The sequence below is a fragment of the Equus przewalskii genome, chromosome 27, assembly GCF_037783145.1.
Source record: "Equus przewalskii isolate Varuska chromosome 27, EquPr2, whole genome shotgun sequence".
Taxonomy (NCBI): domain Eukaryota; kingdom Metazoa; phylum Chordata; class Mammalia; order Perissodactyla; family Equidae; genus Equus; species Equus przewalskii.
Window position 1 is genome coordinate 39,701,600 of NC_091857.1, and position 21,079 is coordinate 39,722,678.

Genomic DNA, 21,079 nt, shown 5'->3' on the forward strand with positions numbered 1-21,079 from the left:
TTGGAAATTTGAGTGTTTTGAATTTCATATTGAATACCTTGTATCTCACCCTTTTTAGTTGTAAGAACTGTTTAATTTTCATATGACCTTTCATCCATCATGCACACCACTATTTTCTGACAGTTCAATAGTCCCAATTTATGTACCAAAGAGATTCCCTTTGGGTTTCATTTGAAATCACGTTGATGATGGATTGTCCTCCAGCTTCTCCACACCAGCCTCGTGCCCTGCCTCCTCCTCCAGATTAAATCCCGCCCTGACCCTCGGGCCCCGACCCAAGACCTGCCTCCCTCAGGACAACTGACCATGGGCTCTGGGGATGAGATTTAGGACCCCAAGGTCAGTCCCTGAATCTGATCCTCCTAAGAACAAGGGAGCGCAGGCCTTGCTGGAATGTTCCATCTCCTTCTTAAGGAGTGGAGGCCCTCTCCAGTCCTTGGGCCGCATCCTCCTCGCTGCCCTGGGCCGACATCGGGACCATCAAGTTCACAGAGCCCGCCCAGGAGGGGCCGTCCTCACACTGTCTTGTCCCCAAAACAGGCACCTCGGCCACTTGTCCCCCAGTCACAGGTCTGGCCTGCCGGCCCAGGTCGGAGCCTGCACACAGAGCCTGGACCACACAGAGTGCGTCCCCATGGGCCCAAAGCCACTGTCACCAGGCGTCCTGACATATGACCCGCCCTGTGGAAGCTGGAGGGTCAGCCACAAGGAGGCTGCTCCTTCCGGCAGGTGTCCCTGCAGGGCAGACTCAGGACTGGGACAGCAGCCCTGACCAGCATGGTGCCAGTTTTACGAGCTGAGGAAGGACATTTCATGACAGTGGACCGGCCATAATGAAGGCCCTCACAGTGCAAAACACCAACAAGGAAGGGAGGGTATGCGGCCTCCTGCTGGGACAACACACACCCCAGAGGGGTATAAAAGCCACAGCCCCAGGCACCATGCACACTCACACACACGCACACTCACACACACACACACTCACACACACACTCCACCCTCCTCCAGCCCCACCGCCCCCCCATGGCCGCCTCCACCCTGTCCGTCTGCTCCAGCGACCTCAGCTATGGCAGCCGGGTCTGCCAGCCCGGTGCCTGGGACTCCTGCCCCGACTCCTCCTGGCAGGTGGACGACGGCCCAGAGAGCTGCTGCGAGCCCCCCTGCTGCGCCCCCAGCTGCTGCGCCCCGGCCCCCTGCCTGACGCTCGTCTGCACCCCCGCCAGCTGTGTGTGCAGCCCCTGCCAGTCAGCCTGCAGCAGCTCCTGCACGGCCTCGTCCTGCCAGCAGTCTAGCTGCCAGCCCTCATGCTGTGCCTCCTCCCCCTGCCAGCAGGCCTGCTGCGTGCCCGTCTGCTGCACCCCCGTCTGCTGCAAGCCCGTGTGCTGTGTGCCTGTCTGCTCTGGGCCCTCCCTCTGCTCAGACTCCTCGTGTTGCCAGCAGTCTAGCTGCCGGCCCTCATGCTGTGCCTCCTCCCCCTGCCAGCAGGCCTGCTGTGTTCCCGTCTCCTGCACACCCGTCTGCTCCAAGGCCACCCCCTGCCCAGCCCCCTCGTGCTGCCAGCCCAGCCCCTGCCCCCCGTCCTGCTGCAAACCCTCCTCCTGCGTGTCCCTCATCTGCTGCCCCGTGTGTAGACCCGCCTGCTGCGTGCCCGTCCCCTCCTGCTGCGGCCCTGCCTCCTGCCAGCCCAGCTGCTGCCGCCCGGCCTCCTGCGTGTCCCTGCTCTGCCGCCCCACGTGCCGACCCTCCTCCTGCGTGTCCCTGCTCTGCCACCCCGCGTGCTCCCGCGCAGCCCGCTGCAGCCCCACCCCAGCCCAGAAGTCCTGCTGCTGAGCGGCTCCGGCTCCTGCCTCTCGAGCTGCTGTCTCTGCTCCTGAGCACAGGTCCCTCCCAGGAGCCCAACCCTCGGATGCCAAGACCTCTCTCTCCCCATCGCAGACACATAGTAGCTGCCCGGGGATTTGCTCACCCAGCCGCCCTTTCTGAGAAGAGATGACCCGCAGATCCCTCAAGGCAGGGACCTGGGGGACCTGGGAGCCTCCTGTGCAGATTGGTTGCCGGCACTTGGCGTGACAAACGTCCATGACTATAATCAATACAACGTCTGTGTCAGGAAATCTGGCCCTCTGTCTCTTCTTTCCCCCTACTGAGCGCCTCCCCCTGTCCCACCGGCCGCCACATCCCACGTGGGCAGCGGGTCCCCGTCTGGTAGAACCAGACAGTGAAGACGTGGTCTCAAACCTGGGTTCAAACAGCTGAGGGACGCCGAGAGCTGAGAGCGAACGCATCTGCCTGCTTGGTCCCCTGCCCCGCCCCGTGGCCCCCTCCCGCCATGCGGAGCCCTCCAAGGCTGGCCCCCAAGGCAGGCGTGGGTGCAGGAGGCTTGGACCCCGAGGGGCCTTGGGCCTCCTGTGCACACCGTCCCCTTGCCGGTGCAGTGTGCAGCTGAGTGGGGAGCAGCAGAAACCCCGTGTGGTCGGGGATCCTGCTGACGCCCCTTGGAGAGAGGGGCTCACAGAGAGGAGGAGCGCCTGCATGCTGGTGCTGCACAGGGCCTGAGGCCGACCCCTGCATGCTCTGAAGCATCCGGAAGTTCCTATGGGCCCCAAGAGGGGCATAGGTGTCAGTTCCCACATCACTCATTCTACTCAAGGTTTCAAGGCCTCATTGAGGAGGCCCAGAGCAATAAGTCACCTTGTGAACAAATCCATGGGACAGTTGGGGAGGATGAGCCTGTAGTCTCAGTGGACCACTAGCACTAGAGAGTCAAGGGGGTACCAGTCAGAGGGACCAGGTCCGCATTGGTACCGTACTCATCCCTTGGGCCAGGAACAGACAGAGGAGGCCCACAGGAGCAGGAAAACAGCAGAGGCGGGCGGCAGATGGGCCCGGAACAGGAGGCACCTCCCCAGGGCTGTAGGTCCCTCTCCCACCCAAGATGAGCTGTACCCCAGGAAGAGGGGACGGAGCAAAAACCCTAAGAGGGACTTAAAGAGTAAGTGGCTGCATTGTAACCCTGCCTCACTCTTAAATCCCTCAGTTTGCCCGAGTCTATGCAAACCTGTACCCGTACTTGTTCACTGAATTTTAAGAAAAGTGGGGCCCTCTCTATAGATAGATGGACAAGGCCTTGATGGACTCTTCATGGCACAAAGAGTTAGGAAAGACACAGAAGAAGGTCCCACCTCACCCCCAACCCAAAAAAGTGAAGTGCAGGGATGTTGACACACGTGGAGACCAGCAACTTACCACCCACGGTGACACCAGAACAGTCCAACAGAAGGACGGACGGACGGGTCATCTGCACGGACGTGCTCCTGCCTTGACCCCCACGGCACCAGAACATCCAGAACCCTCTTGGGAAAGTCAGTTACAGCCACAGACGGGCACAGCCAGGTACCACGTGGTCGCGTGTGGCCCATGTGACACCAGTGGAAAAACAGGCTGAGCTGCTGGCGGCCGTGGGTGTCTACACGGGTCACGTCGGCAGCGCTGACGCAGACAGAGAGGATCAGTCAGGGACGACAGGCGGTCTTTACCTTCAGAGGTTTATTTAATACGTGTCTGTGATGCAGTGATGACTCTAAACGCCCTGAGACCGTCCAGATCTCGGGGCCGCTCTGTCGGCAGCGAACGCGACTCCTGCTCCCCAAGCCCGTGACACCCCATCATCCTGACTCATCCTGACTGAGACCAGGACAGTCTCCGCCCTCAAAGGCGTCACAGGAGAAACCTGCATGGTACTGGTGGCCAGCGAAGGCGGCCCCCGGGGGCGTCGGGGAGGGTGTCTGGGAGGCGAGGACGCGATGTGAGATGACATGGCTTAGACAGAGGTGATGATGAAACAGCCAGCGAGGCCGCCTGGTTTGAATGGAACGACGGATAAGACAGTTTCACATAGTGGGAACTCTAAGAATTCCTCCTGCTTTTCGCATCCTCACTGTCGTGTGACATTACCATAATGGAAGTTTCTAGATGTGTGTCTTCCTGCAGGAAGGGCCCCCCGGACGGTGTTCCTCTTAGACTATTTCTTGGTTCCCAAAGAGCTCCCCCCCGGCACACTGGTGCGCCAACAGCTTCCTTCTGATGAGAACGGCGCCCCCTTGGGTATCTCCCACCTGTCGCCATGATGGCCCTTGCTCTGGAGTGGCCCGTGTTCACACCATGGGGGCTAAGCCGGTTAGGGCCCTGGGGCTGAGCTGCAGCAGGAAGAGCCCATGCAGGAAGGATGGGCTCAAAGACCCCGTAGCAGGGCACGGAGGAGCCGGCCTCACAACCTGTGTGGTGCGCCCGCCTTGCTTCCCTTGGCGGCTCCTGCCTCCTCCCTGTGCCCGCGATGGTCAGGGCTGCAGTTGGCAGGACCACGCAGGAAGGGTGGGAATCGGAGGGTGTGCCACACAGAAGTTGGGTTGGTCCTGTGGCTCCCGTAACAAAGGACCACGGATGTGGTGGCTAACACAAGACGAATTTATCCTCTCGCAGCTGTGAACGATGGAATCGGAAATGGGTGTCACGGGGCTAAATCAAGGTGTGGGCAGGCTGTCTCCTCCCGGAGGTTCCGGGGAGAATCTGTTCCTCGTCTCTTCCAGCTTCTAGAGGCTTCCCCATTCCTCGGTTTGTGGCCCCTTGCTCCGTGTCCATCCTCCTATGGCCACCTCTGCTGTAGCCAGGTCTCCCTTTGCCCCCGTCTCATGGTCCCTGTGATGCCCTCAGCCCACCTGGGTGATGCAGGACCATCTCCGATCACAAGACCCTTAATCACTGCCGTCTGCACAGTTGCTCTGCCTGTGAGGGGACGTATTCCCAGGTTCCGTGATTAGGACGTGGACCTCTCTGGGGGACCACAGAAGCCACCCAGGAGGCTCCTTCCCACCGACTGGGAGAAGGAGGAGCTGCACTTTTCAGTGCAAAAGAGTTTTCATTTTTAGACTAGAGTGGGCTCCGCATGGTGATTGCTGAGCAGGGGACCTTTGCACCTAAAAGGGGTCAGATCGGAAAATTAGAGATTTGCCCTCCATCCCACCCAGAGCAGGGCAAGCACTCACCTCGAAGTTCGAGGGAAAAAGTGGGACAAAGGGAGCCCTGGGTGTCCCATCGGACTGAGTGCCAGGAGCATGCCCACTCCCCCAAGAGGCCACCTTTGAGCGGTCAGCCACCAAGTCTCGGCCACCTGGTAAGCTGGGCCTTCTCTGCAGAGAAGGAACTTTCCAGGATCCTTAGGAAACCACCCCTGGGGAAGGAATTAGGGAAGGACACAACGGAGAGACGTCGCACACACTGGGATGAGCATCCACTATGGTGTTTATTAGACCTTTGATGCTGGAGGCTGCAGAGTCTGGACACCGCACCAGCCAGTGTGGGCACCAGGCGGATGACCCGGACAGCAGTCAGGGGACACTGGGGGGTGAGCCCCTCAGCCTGGCTGCCTGGGACGGCGCGGCCTTGCTGCAAGGTGGTCTAGTTGGGTCCGGAAGGTCTAAAGTGAACAACGTCTGGGCTGCCTCAGAGGAGTTCAGAGCCAGCTGCTTCTGACCCCACACGTGGAGGAGGGGTCCTAGGAGGCCACAGGCTCAGCAGCAAGAAGGGCTGCAAGAGAGGACAGGTCTGCAGACCAGGGTGGGGCAGGAGGGCTGGCAGCACCCGGAGGACTGGCAGGAGGGGGCCAGGTACACAATGGGCCTGCAGCTCACGGGCACACACACAGTGGGCCTGCAGCTCACGGGCACACAGCAGGCTACCTGGCAGGGGCTGGGCACACAGCAGGCCGGGCTGCAGGAGGAGGCCTGGCCACAGGTGGGTGGGCAGCATGGGGACAGGCAGCCGCATGCCGACTGGCAGGAGGTGGCGGAGCCGCACACGGGCCGGCACAGCAGAGACACACAGGGGGCCGGCTGCCTGCAGGAGCTCCTGCAGACCAGGGGAGGGCAGCAGGGGGCAGGGCAAGCCGGCTGGCAGCCTGTGGAGCAGCTGGTGTGGCACATGGTGGTGTGGGGCTGGGCTGGGGTCAGGGCAGAGGACGGGCTGGTCTGCAGGCTCCTGGCCCAGGGGGACCTTTATACCTGCGGGCTGTGGGCGTCCTGGCAATGAGCCACCAGGTGCCTTCCTCGTGGTTTCCTGGTTGTTCTCCTCTTCGTCTCCATGGGTTTCCTCCTGGAGTTTCTGGTTGAAGTGACGCAGTCCAGGAGGTTCCTCCTCAGCTGGAGACTCCCTGTGACTCAGCGGCCACGTGACTCTGGAGTCGCGTCCAGGATGGATGGTGAAGGGCCATCAGCTGGGGACAGGGGCTCCACATCACGATTTTCAAGATCCTTCCCAATTTTGAATACCCTGCCCTCTGTCTGCACAGACACAGTCACACTTACCCCACCAGGGTCCCCATTTTGCTTTGGAAACTCAGTAATCCAGAAGGTCTTCCCAGCGGGCGGGAGCCATGGGGCTGGGTCCTCACTGTGCAGGGTCCACGTTGTTGCAATAACAACAGTAACAACCAAGTTCCAGCTTTGTGTCGGGTGCAGAGCCAAGAATTCAGGTGGACAGTCTCATAACTGATTAATGATCCGTCCTGCTGCCGTTCAAGGGGTGGGTGATACCCCACTGGTACAGATGTGCAATTAGGAGGCTCTAGAAGGAGCCCATGACATGGGCACGTTCTCACCACTGCACACAGAGAAGCGGTGTTTGAAGCTGCCTGGTTTCCCTCCGGAATCTGTGGTTTTTACTGCTGTGCCAAATTATGTTGGGGCTTTAGGGGCTTTCTGATATTCTTGGATCTGTAAGTTGAAATTTTTTTTAAAAAAATAAAATTTGGGGATTTTTGTCTTTTATTCTTCAAAACATTCTTATGTGTCAGTGTCAGTCTCTTTTCCTTCTTTGGTTGAAATTACTTGTAGGTTTGACTTTCTGACACCGTCTCATAGGCCCTCCTCCTTTTTCTTACTCTTTTTCCCACTTCTTCAGATTGGATGATTTCTACTGATGTGTCTTCAAGGTCACCGACTCCTTCTCCCTCTATCAGCCCAAGATTGCGATGCCTGGTCCACCGGCCCCTGCACCCTCGCGCCCCACACGGTGGGATTTCCCGCGGCTCCTGGACCACACCTGCTTCTGCAGCAGTGTCCTCACCTCACCCCCACGGCTGCCTCTGCTGGAACACTGTCCCCTCCCCTCTTCACATCCCCTGTGCCAGCTCCACATGGCCTCCTCACAGAGGCCCCCAGACCACCCCCCAGCACCCCCGTCACTCTCTATCTGCTGAACCTGTTTCCTTCCTGGGACTCGGCCCTCTCTGGAATTCTTTCATGCATGAATTTCTTCATTCACTCATTTCTTCATGGCCCTGGAAGGCTCATGGGGCCAGGACGTCTCTATGGCCAGCACACAGGATATAATTGTTGCATGAACAAATCAATTCTTGTATAGATGACCATGAGGCAGGAGGTGGCAAACGCTCAGTGAAGAGCAGGTGTAAATATTTCAGGCCTTGCGGTTGCATGGTCTCTCCCATCACTGCTCAGCGTTGCCGTGCAAAAGCCGCCCCGGACGACATGTACATGCCTGTGTCCAATAAAACTTTATTACAAATGGGCAGCAGGCCAGCTGCGTCCCTCAGACTTCAGTTGGTGAGCCCTGCTTTAACGTGTTCCTGCACAGAATAAAATCTCAAAATACATGATTGCCTCCAGGTCTCCACTGATGGCACGAGACAAACAGGATTGAAAGGACACAGTCCTCCGAGTGGAGGCTGCGTGCACAGTGATGGCCTGGAGAAACCCCACGTGGGGTCAAACCCAGACGCCCTGTTCACAGAGAGAGGAATCGGCCTGAAGCCAAACTGATTTACGGTGGAGCATAACACAGAGGAGTGCGTCCCCAGACAGGAAGCTGCTGTGGACCGTGGTGGAAACAGCCAGGAGGAAGTCAACAGTGTGCTTCCGTGTTGTTGGAACGCCCACTGTCGGGTATAAAGGCCGCCCCGGGAAGGAGTCTGCAGACACCACCGCCTCCACCCCACCACCAGCCCAGCCTCACGCCACCATGTGCCACACCAGCTGCTCCTCAGGCTGCCAGGCTGCCTGCTGCTCGTCCAGGCCCTGCCAGGCATCCTGCTGTGTGCCTGTGAGCTGCCAGCCTGCCGTGTGCTCACCTGTGAGCTGCCAGCCGGCTGTGTGCACACCTGTGAGCTGCAGGCCCACTGTCTGTGTGGCCCCCTCCTGCCAGTCCTTCGTGTGTGTGCCTGTGAGCTGCAGGCCTGCTGTCTGTGTGGCCCCCTCCTGCCAGTCCTCCAGGTGCTGCCAGCCCTCCTGCCTCACTCTGGTCTGCAGACCTGTCCCCTCTTGCACCCCTTGCTGCTACTGACCATGAGTCCCTTTCTCAGCTGCTCTCAGTGCACACAGGTCCACACCTGTACCCTTCCCAGAAAGAGTGGGCCTCCAGCTTCTGCACGTGGCAGATGAAAAGCATCTGCTGAACCCTGTAAACTCAGGTGGGCACGTGGCCAGATGATCTGGCTCCCTCCGTGAACCTGCCCATCCCCTCAGGGAAGCCCTGGTTCCCAGGGTCCTTCTCTGTCTCCAGCAGGAAACAAAACCCTATGTGAGCTAAATAAATCGTGCTTTCCCAATGCAGCTTGTCCATCGACTTTATCTTCCTTTATTTCCGAAATTCTTTCCCTGAAGGTGTATACAAATCGTAAGCTCAGCAGCCCCTCCTCAAGCAGCCGGCTTCCTCATGGCTCAGCTGATGGTGGGGGAATCACTGGTGAGCGGAGGGTGTGAGGAGGTGCTGTCCTCACATCGGCCATCGGAGACCCACACTGTGGATGGGGAAGGGAAGAGGAAAAAGTTCCCTCCCACTGAGTAGGGGATGGGAAACAGTCCTGGGCTCTGCGTCACACATAGTATCTTAAAGGATTACTATAACAGGGAGGGCAGGAAATTCTCACACAATCCCACCACAAATAGAGGGTAAAGTCCAGCCATCCCAGCTAGAAGCAGCAGGAAGTGAGAAAGCCTTGCCCTCCAGGTCCCAGGCACACAGGGCCTGCTCAAGTCTGACTATGGGACAGCTCGAGACCCCTTCTGCCTCCCGACTCACCTGGCCAGCACAGCTGCTTCAGCAGCATCAGTCTCTACCCGAGAAAGGCAGATGGGTGTTGAGGTCCCCTCTGTGCGCCAGGCACGCAGGGCAGCTGAAAAGTTAGGGAGGAGCTAAAACACAGCACCCCCAGCTCCGGCCCTAAGCACAAGCTGCTGCTCACCACAGGAGGAATCAGAATTCTTTGGTACCCTGAAGGTCATCACAATAACAATAAAACTCAAACCAAGGTCAACATCTGACCAGGTTAATTCAAAACTTCCGCCATAAACTGATGACCTGACAGAAGAGACACAACCATTTCCTGGAGGAAACACTGTTCACGTCCGTTTCAGTTAGTCCATGATACCTGACATTCAAACAAAACAAAAAGCAGGGGGAAAAAATCAATCAATTGTCGAGAGACAAAGCAATCAATAAAACTGGACTCAGAAATGACCCAGATGTTGGAGCCAATGGACTGAAACTTTCAAATAACTATGACTAGTGAAAGAAGTCAGACCAAGAAAGACAAATGCTGTATTATCTGTTATATGTGTAATCTAATAAACAATGAGCCCATAGACACAGGGAACAGATTGGTGGTTGTCAGAGGTGGGGGTGGGGCGTGTGCAAAATGGGTGAAGGGGGTCAAAAGGTACAAACTCCCACTTATAAAATGAATAAGTCCTTAGGATGTAATGTATAGCATAGTGACTATAAGAGAAAAAAAGAAAGAAAGAAAAGAAGTAATATACGTAAAGAAATAAAGGAGAGATGTGGAACCATGAGAACAGAATGAGAGTCTATTAGAATAAAAGAAAGAAACACACCTGAGGGAAACAAATAGAACTGCTAGAAACAAAAAATCAAGTAGTGTAAATGAAAAACTCAGTGGACAAGTTACACAGAATATTAGACACAGCTGAAGAGAGAATTAGAAAGATCAGAAGGCAGATCTGAAGAAAGTATCCAGAATACAGCAAAAAGAGTCAAAGAAGTGGCAAATAAGTAAGAAAGGTTAAGTGATCTGGTAGAATGGTTAGAGGGGACACGTGTGTGGTAAATCCATAAATAAAGGCACAAAAATGAAAAATTTTAAATTTAGGATAAGCATTACCCATGGATGGAGTGAAGCATTGGATTAAGTGGGATATATGGGGCTTCATGGAATAAATGAGGGAGGCAGAGGGAGAGAGAGGAGGAGAGAGAGTGAGAGAGAGAGAGAGAAAATAACTAAAATTAATATTTTAAAGGATCAAATGCAAAACACAGACTACATATATGGACAAAGGGGGAATTTCAATAGAGAGATGGAAATGAAAAGAAAGTCAAACAGAGAGTGTAGAACTCAAAATACAATACCATACAGTACCAAAGATGAATTCAATGGACACATCAGCAGAACTGAGACAGCCAAGTGCAGAATCATTGAATCTGAAGATAAGCAGGTTGAAATTGCCCATATTAAAACACAAGGAGAAAGACGGGGGTGGGGGGGGGGTGAGGGGGAGCAGAAAGAACAAGACATCAAACAGCTTAGGAGAATAAAATCATCATTAATGCCTGTAGACTCCCACAAAGAGAGGAGAGGGAGAGAATAAGGCAGAAGTAATATTTGAAGAGGTATAGCCTAGAAGTTTTCTAAACTTAACGAAAGACATAAAACCATAGATCCAAAAAGCTCAGAGCATCTCAAGTAGCATAATATGTCCCTCCTACAAAAAAAAATGACCTGGACACCTCATACTAAAACAGTGACTGTCAAAAACCAAAAGAGGAAATCTTCAAAGCATTCATATGAAAAAAGACATGCTACATACAGAAAAACAAAGATAAGAATTTCATCAGAGCTAGAATTCGAAATCATACAATCCGAAACACAGTAGAACGGCATGTTTAAAATGCAAAGGGAAAAAGCTGTCAATGCTGTGAAACTTGAAGTATCTTTCAAAATGAAAGTGAAATAAATACCTTTTCAGATAAACAAAAACTGAAAGAGATTAACAGCAGACATGCACCACCAGAAATATTAAGAAAATTTCTTCAAGCCAAGGACTATGACAGCTTAGAGAACCCTGGCTCTACACTAGGAAAAGAATGGGCTCTAGAAATGCTTTAAAGAGAAGAGAAATGGAAAAAGCATTGCAACATAATTGACCATCTAGCGCAAAAATAGTAACCATCCATTGTGGGATTTGTAACACACGTAAAAGTAAAATGCGACAACAAAACACTAAGGACGTGGGGGAAATGGAACCACACTGCTGTAAAGTCCTGCACTGTAGTGAAGGACATGGTATCGCTCAGAGCTACACTGTTAGGTTAAAGGTGTATACTGTAAACTCTAGGCCAAACAACTTTGAAAAGATGTATAACTACGGAGCCAACAGTGGAGATGAAATGGAACCATTAACAGGACTAAACCTAAGAAGAAGGAAAAGGGGAAAAGAACAGATGGGACAAATAGAACATGACCAGCAAGATGATATTTTACATTGAAATATATCGATAATTATATTAAGTGTAAAGTGTCTAAATATCTAAATCAAAAGACAGAGATTTTCAAATTAGATTAAAAAAAGTAAGGCCCAATGATAAGCTATCTACCAGATATCCCACTTTAAATATAAAACATAGGTTAAAAGTAAAGAGATGGAAAAATATACCACACAAACACTAATCAAAGTTGGACTAGCTGCATTAACATCCAAAAAAGTACATTTCAGAGCAATACGTATTATCAGGGATAAAGAGGGATATTATATAATGATAAAGGGGCTAATTCACCAACAAAACAACAATTCCAAATGTGTATGCACCTAGCAACAAAGGTTCAAAACACATGAAACAAAAAACCAATAGATAGAACTGAAGTGAGAAACAGACCAACCCACATTTACCATTGGACTTCAGCGTCTCAGTAATCAATTGAACAAGTAGACAGAAAATCATAAGGATATAAAAGGTCTGACAATCCTATCAACCAACTTGACCTAATGGATACTGATACCACACACCACCCACAATAAGAGAATACACATTCTTTTCAGGGGCACATAGAATGTATGCCAAAAAGACCACATTCTGCACCACAAAATAAACCTCAACCAATTTAAAGGAATTGAATTAATACAGTAAATTCTCTTACGACAATGAAATTAAATTAAACATTAATAATAAAAAGATAGCTGGAACCCTCCCACGTATTTGGAAATTAACCAACCCACTTCTAAATAATCCATAGGTTGAAGAAGAAGTCACAAGAGAAATTAGAAAATATGTTGAATGGAATACAAATGAGAAGACAATATGTCAAAATAGGTGAGACACCGCTCAGTGTTTAGAGGGACAATTACATCATTAAATACTTATAGTCACAAAGAAGAAAATTCTGAAATCAATTATCTAAGTTTTCATCTTAAACTAGAAAAGAAGAAATTAAACTCAAAAGGAGTAAAAGCAAGGAGATAATTTAAAATACCAGCAGAAAACAATGAAATAGTGAATACAAACAATGGGGAAAAAAAACCACAATGAAACCAAAAGCTGCTTCTTTGAGAAGAGCAATAAAATTGATAAACTGTTAGCCTGATCAGGAAAATAAAAAGAAAGAAAAGACACAAATTGCCAATATTAGGAATAAAGGAATTACAGATCTTACAGTCAGTAAAAGATTAGAAGGCCTTCTCACTACTGCACTCGACCAGTCTTAAAAAATGTATAAGGGTATGATATCAACAATTTGATGCTAATAAATTTAATAACTTAGTTCAAATGAACAAATTCCTTAAAAGACTTGACTACAAAAGCTCATTCAAGAAGAAATAGTTAAGCTAAATAGTCCCATGTCTATCAAAGAAATTGAATTTGCAGTTAAAAATCTTACAACAAAGAAAACTCCAGGACCAAATAGCTTCACTAGCAAATTCCACCAAACATTTAAGGAAGAAATACTGCCAATTCTGCATGAAGTCTTCCACAAGACAGAGGGAAATGCTCTTCCCTGTTCATGTCTAAGGCCAGCATAATCTTGACATCAAGATTAGACAAAACCATTGCAAGAAAACTATAGACCAATATCTCTCATGAACAAAGCTGCAAAAATACCCAACAAAATATTAGCAAGTCAAATCTGGAAATATATACAACAGATAAAAGCTCATGATCATGTGGGATTTATCCTAAGAATACAAGGTTGGTTCAGTGTTCAAATTGATTTACGTAACTCACCATATCAACAGACATATCATCTCAACAGATTCAGAAAAGCGTCAGACAAAATTCAAATTCCATTCAGGATAAAAACTTTCAGCAAACTAGAATTAAAAGGAATACTTTTAAAGGACACTACAAAAACCTACAGCTAACGTCAGACTTGATGAAAGATTGCATGCTTTCTCTTTAAAATCAGGAACAAAGTGAGGATTTCTAATTTCACCTCTTCCAGTCATTTTCAAACTGGAGTTCCTAAACAGTGCAACAAGGGTATAAAAATAAGTACAAGGCATACAGAAAGGAAAGGAAGAAATAACACAGTCTCCATTAACATATTACATTGCTATTTATCTAGAAAGTCCTGAAAATTCTGTAATAAAGCTTCTAGAACTAATAAGTGGGGCAATTCAAAGAACAAAGGTTAATATACAAAATCAATTCTATTTCTACACAATAGCAATGAATAATTGAAAATGACAATTGATAAAGAACACCATTTACAGTAGCATCAAAAATTATAGAATACTTAAGGATAAATCTTGTGAAAAAAGTGTGCAAGGACTAGCCCACTGGCATAGAGATTAAGTTCACATGCTCTGCTTTGGTGGCCCGGGGTTCGTGGGTTCAGATCCCAGGCACAGACCTACACAGTGCCCATCAAGTCATGCTGTGGCACATCCCACATACAACATAAAAGAAGATTGTTACAGATGTTAGCTCAGGGACAATCTTCCTGAAGCAAAAAGAGGAAGATTGGCAATGAGTGTTAGCTCAAGGCTAATCTTCCTCACCAAAAAAAAAGAAAAAGGAATAAAAATGTGCAAAATTTCTATGTTGGAAACTATAAAACATTGGTGAGAGAAATCAAAGAAGATATAAATAAATATATCATGTTCACGGATTGCCAGATATGTCCATTTTCCCCAAAATTGACCTATACTTTAAACACAATCTCAATCTAAATTTCAACATGAATTTTTTTGTAGATATTGATAAGGTTATCCTAATATCTACATGGAAAGACAAAGAAGCTAGAATTGCCTGAATAACTTTCTTAAAGAAGAAGGAAAAAGTTGGAGAACAAACACTCACCAGAAATCTATGTTGATCAAGGTAAGATGGTGTTAGCAAGAGGACAGACACGTAGCTTATGACCCTGCTGTTCCACCCTGAGACAGTTACCCAAGAGAAATCAAAACTATGTCCACGAAAAAGCTTGTACACGAATTTATAGTGGATTCATTCACAAAAGCCAAAAATATGAAGCAAACAAAATGTCCATCAAGTGATCAGTGCATAAACAAACTACAAACTCAGCAAAATAAAAGGAACAAACAAACTATTAATGGACGCAACAGCACGGGTGGACCTCAAATGCATTATTCAGGGTGAAAGAAGGCAAGCTTGAAAGCCTTCCTGTTATCAGTGTCATTTATATGTCATTCTAGACAAAGCACACTTGGAGGGATGGAGACCCAATCAATGGCTGCCAGAGGTTGGGAGTGGAGGCAGAGGACTGACAAAAAAGGGGTGTGAGGAAATTTGGGGGAGTGATAATATTCTGTATCATGATGTGGTGCAGATGTGGTATATATAAACCATATGCATTTATAAAAATTCATTGAAAGTACACCTAAAAAGACTAAGTTTTATTGTACACAAATTATACCTCAATACATTTGACTTAAAAAATCAAACAAACAAAGGAGAGCTTCAACGGCAGGTGCTGAGGGTGAGGAACCAGAAGCTCATACCTGCTGACTGAAGCATACCTTTGTGGAAATCCTTTATGCAACTTACAGACAAATTATTTATGTTGAGCCTTATCTACTATGTTGAACATGTGTATATCCTAAGACCCAGCAACTCTGTTCCTGAGTATGTGTGCACACACAGCAAGAAAGACGGGTGCATGAATGAGCTTAAGATACGTTTGCATCACAGCCATAAGCAGGGAACAACCCAAAGGTCTGTCGACAGTAGAACAGACAAGCGGTGTTACATCCATATGATGGAATACTAGAGCAAATAAATGACTGAACTACTGCTCCTCATGTCAGTGTGAACCCATGACCCCATGACATTGAGATACGGAAGACACAAAGGCAAACATACTCCAGGGGAGGGAAGAGAATCTGATATCCAGAGTTACCACATTATAATATTCAAAATACCCATTTCAACAAAAATTACGAGGCACACAAAGGAGGAATAAAGGAACTTGGCCAATTTAGAGAGAGAAAAAAGCAATTAACAGAAAATTATCCTTGAAGAAGCCCAGCCATTGAACTTATTTGACAAAGCCTTAAACCCACTCTCTTAAAATACTCTAAGAGTTCAAGGAAACTGTGAACAAAGAACTAAGAGAAACCAACAGACTGATGTCTCACCAAATAGAGATTATTAATAAAGAGAAATACCAAAAGGAGCCAAATAGAAATTCTGGAGTTGAAGCATACAATAACTGAAAGGAAAACTCCACTAGAGGGGCTCAGTAGCACATTTGAGCAGGCAGGAGAAAGAATTAGTGAACTTGAAGGTAGGTTGCCTGAAATACTCCAGTCTGAGGAGTGGTTGGGAAAAAGAGAGTGAAGATAAATGAACAAAGCTTAAGAGACCTGTGGGACCACATCAAGCAGACCAACACACATTGAAGAGGAGTCCCAGAAAAATGAGAGTGAGAAGACCTGAAAATATCCCAAAGTTGAGGAAACACATGAATCTACACATCCAAAATTCTCAATGAGCTCCAAGTAGAACAAACTCAAAGAAATTCACACTGAGACACATTCAATCGAATTATCCAAAGACAAAGACAGAGAGAGTATCTTACATGCCGCAGAAGAGAAGATTAACAGCCAATTTCTCATCAGAAACCATGAGGGTGGAAGGCAGTGGGATGACATGTTTAAAGTGCTGGAAGAAAAAACTGTCAAGCAAGAAGTCTATATCCAGCAAAAGCACCCTTCAAAAATGAAGGAGAAATTAAGGCATTTCCAGGTAAATATAAGTTGAAAGAGTTCATCACTGGTAGACCCGCCCTATAAGAAATGATCACTCAAGCTGAAGTAAAATGGTATTAAGCAGTCACTTGAAGCCATAAGAAAAAATAAAGAATGCCATAAAGTGTGAGTTTTGGTACTTCGTGCGTTTGTAACGATTTTCCCATTACATCTAGATTATTTAATTTTGTGGTGTACAATTGTTCATAGTTCTCTCTCATAATCCTTTTTGTTTGTGTAAGGTCACTAGTGATGTCCCCACTTTCATTTCTGAGTTTAGTAACTTTTGAGTCTCCTCTCTCTTTTCTTAGTCTAGCTAAAGGTTTGTCAATTCTGTTGCTCTTTTCAAAAAACCAACTTTTGGTTCGCTTGATGCTCTCTACTGTTTTTCTCATCTCTTTTTCAGTAATCTATGCTCTAATCTTTATTTCCTTCCTTCTGCTAGTTTTAGGTTTATTCTGATCTTTTTCTAGGCCCTTACGGGTTAGGTTATGCATTTGAATCTTTTTTTTTTTTAATGTAAGTGTTGACAGCTATAAATTTCCTTCAGAGCACTGATTTGCTGTGTCCCATAAGTATCGGTTTGCTGTGTTTTAATTTTCATTCATTTCAAAGTATTTTCCAACCTCCCGCCTGATTTCTTCTTGACAAATTGGTTAAGTGTGTGTTGTTTAATTTCCACATATTTGTGAATTTTTCCGTTTACCTTGTTACTGATTTCTAGTTTCCTTTTCATTGTGATCAGAGAAGATACTTTATATGATTTCAATCTTTTAAAATTTATTGAGATTTATTTTGTGGCCTAACATGTGGTCTAATCTGGAGAATGTCCCACGGGAACTTAAGAAGAAGGTGTATTCTGCTTAGAGTGGAAGGTTGTGTATATATCTGTTAGGTCGAGTTAGTTTATAGTGTTCTTCAAGTCCTCCGTTTCGTTACTGATCTTGGATGGAGTAGTTCTTTTATTTCATTTTTTATTGGAGGAAATGGTTTATTGAAGTCCCCAATTATTATTTTAGAACTACAACTGTCTTTCTTCAGTTCTGTCGATTTTTAGTTCATATACTTTGGAGGTCTGTGGCTAGGTGCATATATGTTTAAAATTCTCATATCTTCTTGCTATGTTGACCCTTTCATCAATATTTAATGGCCTTATTTGTCTTTTACAACAATTTTTTGATTCAGAGTCTATTTTGTCTGATGTTATTATACTCTTCCGGCTCCCTTTTGGTTACTGTTTCCATGAAATGCCTTTTCCCATCCTTTTCCTTTCAATCTATTTGTATCTTTGGATATAAAGTGAGTGAACTTACTCAGGAAGAAATCGACAAGCTGAACAGACATAAAATAAGTAACGGGATGACATGGGTCATCAAAAACTTCCCCAAAAACAAGCCAGGACCAGATGTCTTCAATGCTGAATTCTACTAAACATTTACAGAACTATGAACACCAATCCATCTCAAACTCCTTCAAATATCAGAGTAAGAGGAACACTCCCTAACTTATTCTATGAGGTCAGCATTCGCCTGACGTCAAAGCCACACAGAAACAAACCAAAAAGCCCTACACACCAATATTCCTTCTGAAGGTAAAAAGTCCTCAGCAAAATACAATCAAGCCAAATGCAGCAGTATATTAAAAGGATTCTCCATCACAACCAAGTGGGATGTGTCCCAGGAAGGCAAGAGTGACTCGATACACAAAAACCAATCAATGTAACGTGCCACAGTAACAGAATGAAGGGGGAAATCATGTGATCGTCTCAATCGATGCAGAAAAAAGCCAACACTCATTCATGATAAAAACACTCAACAAACTATCAATAGAAGGGAACTTCCTCAACATATTAGAGGGCATCATGAAAAACCCACAGCTAACGTCATGCTCAATGGTGAGAGACTGAAAGCTCTCCCCCTAAGGTCAGGAACAAGACAAAGGTGACCACTTTCATCACTTGTATTCAACATTGTACTGGAAGTTCTAGACAGAGCAGCTGGGCAAGAAAAAGAAATAAAAGACATCCAACTTAACAAGGAAGAAACAAACTTACTACAAAGCTACAGTAATCGAAACAGTGGCACTGGCATAAGGATACACATACAGATCAATGAAACAAAATTGAGAGTCCAGAAATAAACCCATGCATCTACGGTCAACTGATTTTTAGCAAGAGGGGAGGCCCTCTCCAGTCCTTGGGCCGCATCCTCCTTTTTGCCCTCAGCCGACATTGGGACCATCAAGTTCACAGAGCCTGCCCAGGAAGGGCCATCCTCACATTGTCTTGTCCCCAAAACAGGCACCTCGGCCACTTGTCCCCCAGTCACAGGCCAGGCCGGCTGGCCCAGGTCCGGACGTGCACACAGAGCCTGGACCCACATGGAGTGCGTCCCCATGGGCCCAGAGCCACTGTCACCAGGCGTCCTGACATATGACCCGCCCCGTGGAAGCTGGAGGGTCAGCCACAGGGAGGCTGCTCCTTCTGGCAGGTGTCCCTGCAGGGCAGACTCAGGACTGGGACAGCAGCCCTGCCCAGCATGGTCCACGTTTTACGAGTGGAGGAAGGACATTTCATGACACTGGACCGGCCATAATGAAGGCCCTCACAGTGCAAAACACCAACAAGGAAGGGAGGGTATGCGGCCTCCTGCTGGGACAACACACACCCCAGAGGGGTATAAAAGCCACAGCCCCTGGCACCATGCACACTCACACACACACACACTCACACACACACTCCACCCTCCTCCAGCCCCACCGCCCCACCATGGCCGCCTCCACCCTGTCCGTCTGCTCCAGCGACCTCAGCTATGGCAGCTGGGTCTGCCAGCCCGGTGCCTGGGACTCCTGCCCCGACTCCTCCTGGCAGGTGGACGACGGCCCAGAGAGCTGCTGCGAGCCCCCCTGCTGCGCCCCCAGCTGCTGCGCCCCGGCCCCCTGCCTGACGCTCGTCTGCACCCCTGCCAGCTATGTGTGCAGCCCCTGCCAGTCAGCCTGCGCCAGCTCCTGCACGCCCTCATGCTGCCAGCAGTCTAGCTGCCAGCTGTCCTGCTGCACCTCTTCCCCCTGCCAGCAGGCCTGCTGCGTGCCCGTCTCCTGCACACCCGTCTGCTGCAAGCCCGTGTGCTGTGTGCCCGTCTGCTCTGGGGCCTCCCCCTGCTCAGACTCCTCGTGCTGCCAGCAGTCTAGCTGCCAGCCGTCCTGCTGCACCTCCTCCCCCTGCCAGCAGGCCTGCTGCGTGCCCGTCTGCTACACCCCCATCTGCTCTGGGGCCTCCCCCTGCCCAGCCCCCTCGTGCTGCCAGCCCAGCCCCTGCCCCCCGTCCTGCTGCAAACCCTCCTCCTGCGTGTCCCTCATCTGCCGCCCCGTGTGCAGGCCCGCCTGCTGCGTGCCCGTCCCCTCCTGCTGCGGCCCCACCTCCTGCCAGCCCAGCTGCTGCCACCCAGCCTCCTGCGTGTCCCTGCTCTGCCGCCCCACGTGCAAACCCTCCTCCTGCGTGTCCCTGCTCTGCCAGCCTGTGTGCAAACCCTCTTCCTGCGTGTCCCTGCTCTGCGGCCCCGCCTCGGCCCAGAATTCCTGCTGCTGAGCTGCTCCGGCTCCTGCCTCTCGAGCTGCTGTCTCTGCTCCTGAGCACAGGTCCCTCCCAAGAGCCCGACCCTCAGATGCCAAGATCTCTCTCTCTGTGTTGGGGATTTGCACACCCCGCCGCCGTCCCATTCTGAGAAGAGATGACCCGCAGATCCCTCAAGGCAGGGACCTGGGGGACCCGGGAGCCTCCTGTGCGGATTGGTTGCCGGCATTCGGTGTGACAAACGTCCATGGCTATAATCAATACAACGTCTGTGTCAGGAAATCTGGCCCTCTGTCTCTCTTTCCTCCTCCTGAGCCCCCCACCCCCCGCGGCCACTCCCCACGTGGGCAGCGGGTCCCCATCTGATAGAACCAGACAGTGAAGACGTGGTCTCAAACCCAGGTTCAAACAGCTGAGGGACACTGAGAGCTGACAGCGGTCGCATCCGCCTGCTCTGTCCCCTGCTCTGCCCTGCAGCCCCCTCCTGCTGTGGGGAGCCCTCCAAGGCTGGCCCCCAAGGCGGGCGTGGGTGCAGGAGGCTTGGACCCCGAGGGGCCTTGGGCCTCCTGTGTACACCGTCCCCCTGCCCATGCAGCGTGCAGCTGAGTGGGGAGCAGCAGAAACCCCGTGTGGTTGGGGATCCTGCTGACGCCCCTTGGAGAGAGGTGCCCACAGAGAGGGGGAGCACCTGTGCGCTGGTCCTGCACAGGCCTGAGGCCGACTCCTGCATGCGCTGACACATCCGGAAGTTCCCATGGGTCCCAAAAGGGGCATGGATGTCAGTTCCCACATTACTTGTTCTGCTCAAGCTTTCAAGGTCTGATTGAGGAGGCCCAGAGCAAACAGTCACCTTGTGAACAAATCCATGGGATAGTGGGGGAGGGTGAGCCTTCAGTCTCAGTGGGCCACCAGGGGTACCAGTCAGTCCGACCAGGTCAGCACTGGATGTCTACTTATACCCTAGGCCTCTGATGGAAGAGAGGCCCACCCACAGGCCGGGGGTTGGCCTTTCTCTGTGAACTCGGGCTCTGTCTGTGTCACAGCGAGTGTCAGTCGGACTGGGATTCCCAGATTGGACTCTCCTGTCCCCTTGTTCCCAGGGGACCACAGATGCCACGGATCCACAGGGAGCCCCAGCACCGCCAGGCAGGTGGGCAAAGGAGGGGCCGGTGTAGTTTTGCAGCTTTGAGCTGACTCCCTGTCAGGAGTTGAATTGTGT

General features: G+C 49.7%; 6 protein-coding genes across 7 annotated transcripts in view; 4 read left to right on the forward strand and 2 right to left on the reverse strand.

Annotated features, from left to right (window-relative positions):
• Positions 1–1,925, forward strand: part of LOC103543904 (keratin-associated protein 10-12-like) — a 32,495-nt gene extending 30,570 nt beyond the window's left edge. The window contains exon 2 of the mRNA XM_070597838.1: positions 1,816–1,925. Within this exon, the coding sequence (XP_070453939.1) occupies positions 1,816–1,830 (15 nt within the window). The 3' untranslated portion in view covers positions 1,831–1,925. The remainder of the gene's footprint in view (positions 1–1,815) is intronic.
• Positions 1–21,079, reverse strand: part of TSPEAR (thrombospondin type laminin G domain and EAR repeats) — a 178,884-nt gene that overhangs the window by 96,044 nt on the left and 61,761 nt on the right. The window lies entirely within an intron of this gene.
• LOC139079950 (keratin-associated protein 10-12-like) lies at positions 968–2,114 on the forward strand. The gene has a single exon (XM_070597839.1). The coding sequence runs from the start codon at positions 1,024–1,026 to the stop codon at positions 1,828–1,830; it is 807 nt and encodes a 268-aa protein (XP_070453940.1). The 5' UTR covers positions 968–1,023; the 3' UTR covers positions 1,831–2,114.
• LOC103544542 (keratin-associated protein 12-1-like) lies at positions 5,436–6,041 on the reverse strand. Its single transcript, XM_008511364.2, has one exon. The coding sequence runs from the start codon at positions 5,976–5,978 to the stop codon at positions 5,568–5,570; it is 411 nt and encodes a 136-aa protein (XP_008509586.2). The 5' UTR covers positions 5,979–6,041; the 3' UTR covers positions 5,436–5,567.
• On the forward strand, positions 7,839–8,617 carry LOC103544541 (keratin-associated protein 12-1-like). Its single transcript, XM_070597844.1, has one exon. The coding sequence runs from the start codon at positions 8,032–8,034 to the stop codon at positions 8,350–8,352; it is 321 nt and encodes a 106-aa protein (XP_070453945.1). The 5' UTR covers positions 7,839–8,031; the 3' UTR covers positions 8,353–8,617.
• On the forward strand, positions 19,008–20,142 carry LOC103544544 (keratin-associated protein 10-12-like). The gene is made up of 2 exons (XM_070597286.1): positions 19,008–19,760; positions 19,803–20,142. The coding sequence occupies exons 1-2, from the start codon at positions 19,057–19,059 to the stop codon at positions 19,873–19,875; spliced, it is 777 nt and encodes a 258-aa protein (XP_070453387.1). The 5' UTR covers positions 19,008–19,056; the 3' UTR covers positions 19,876–20,142.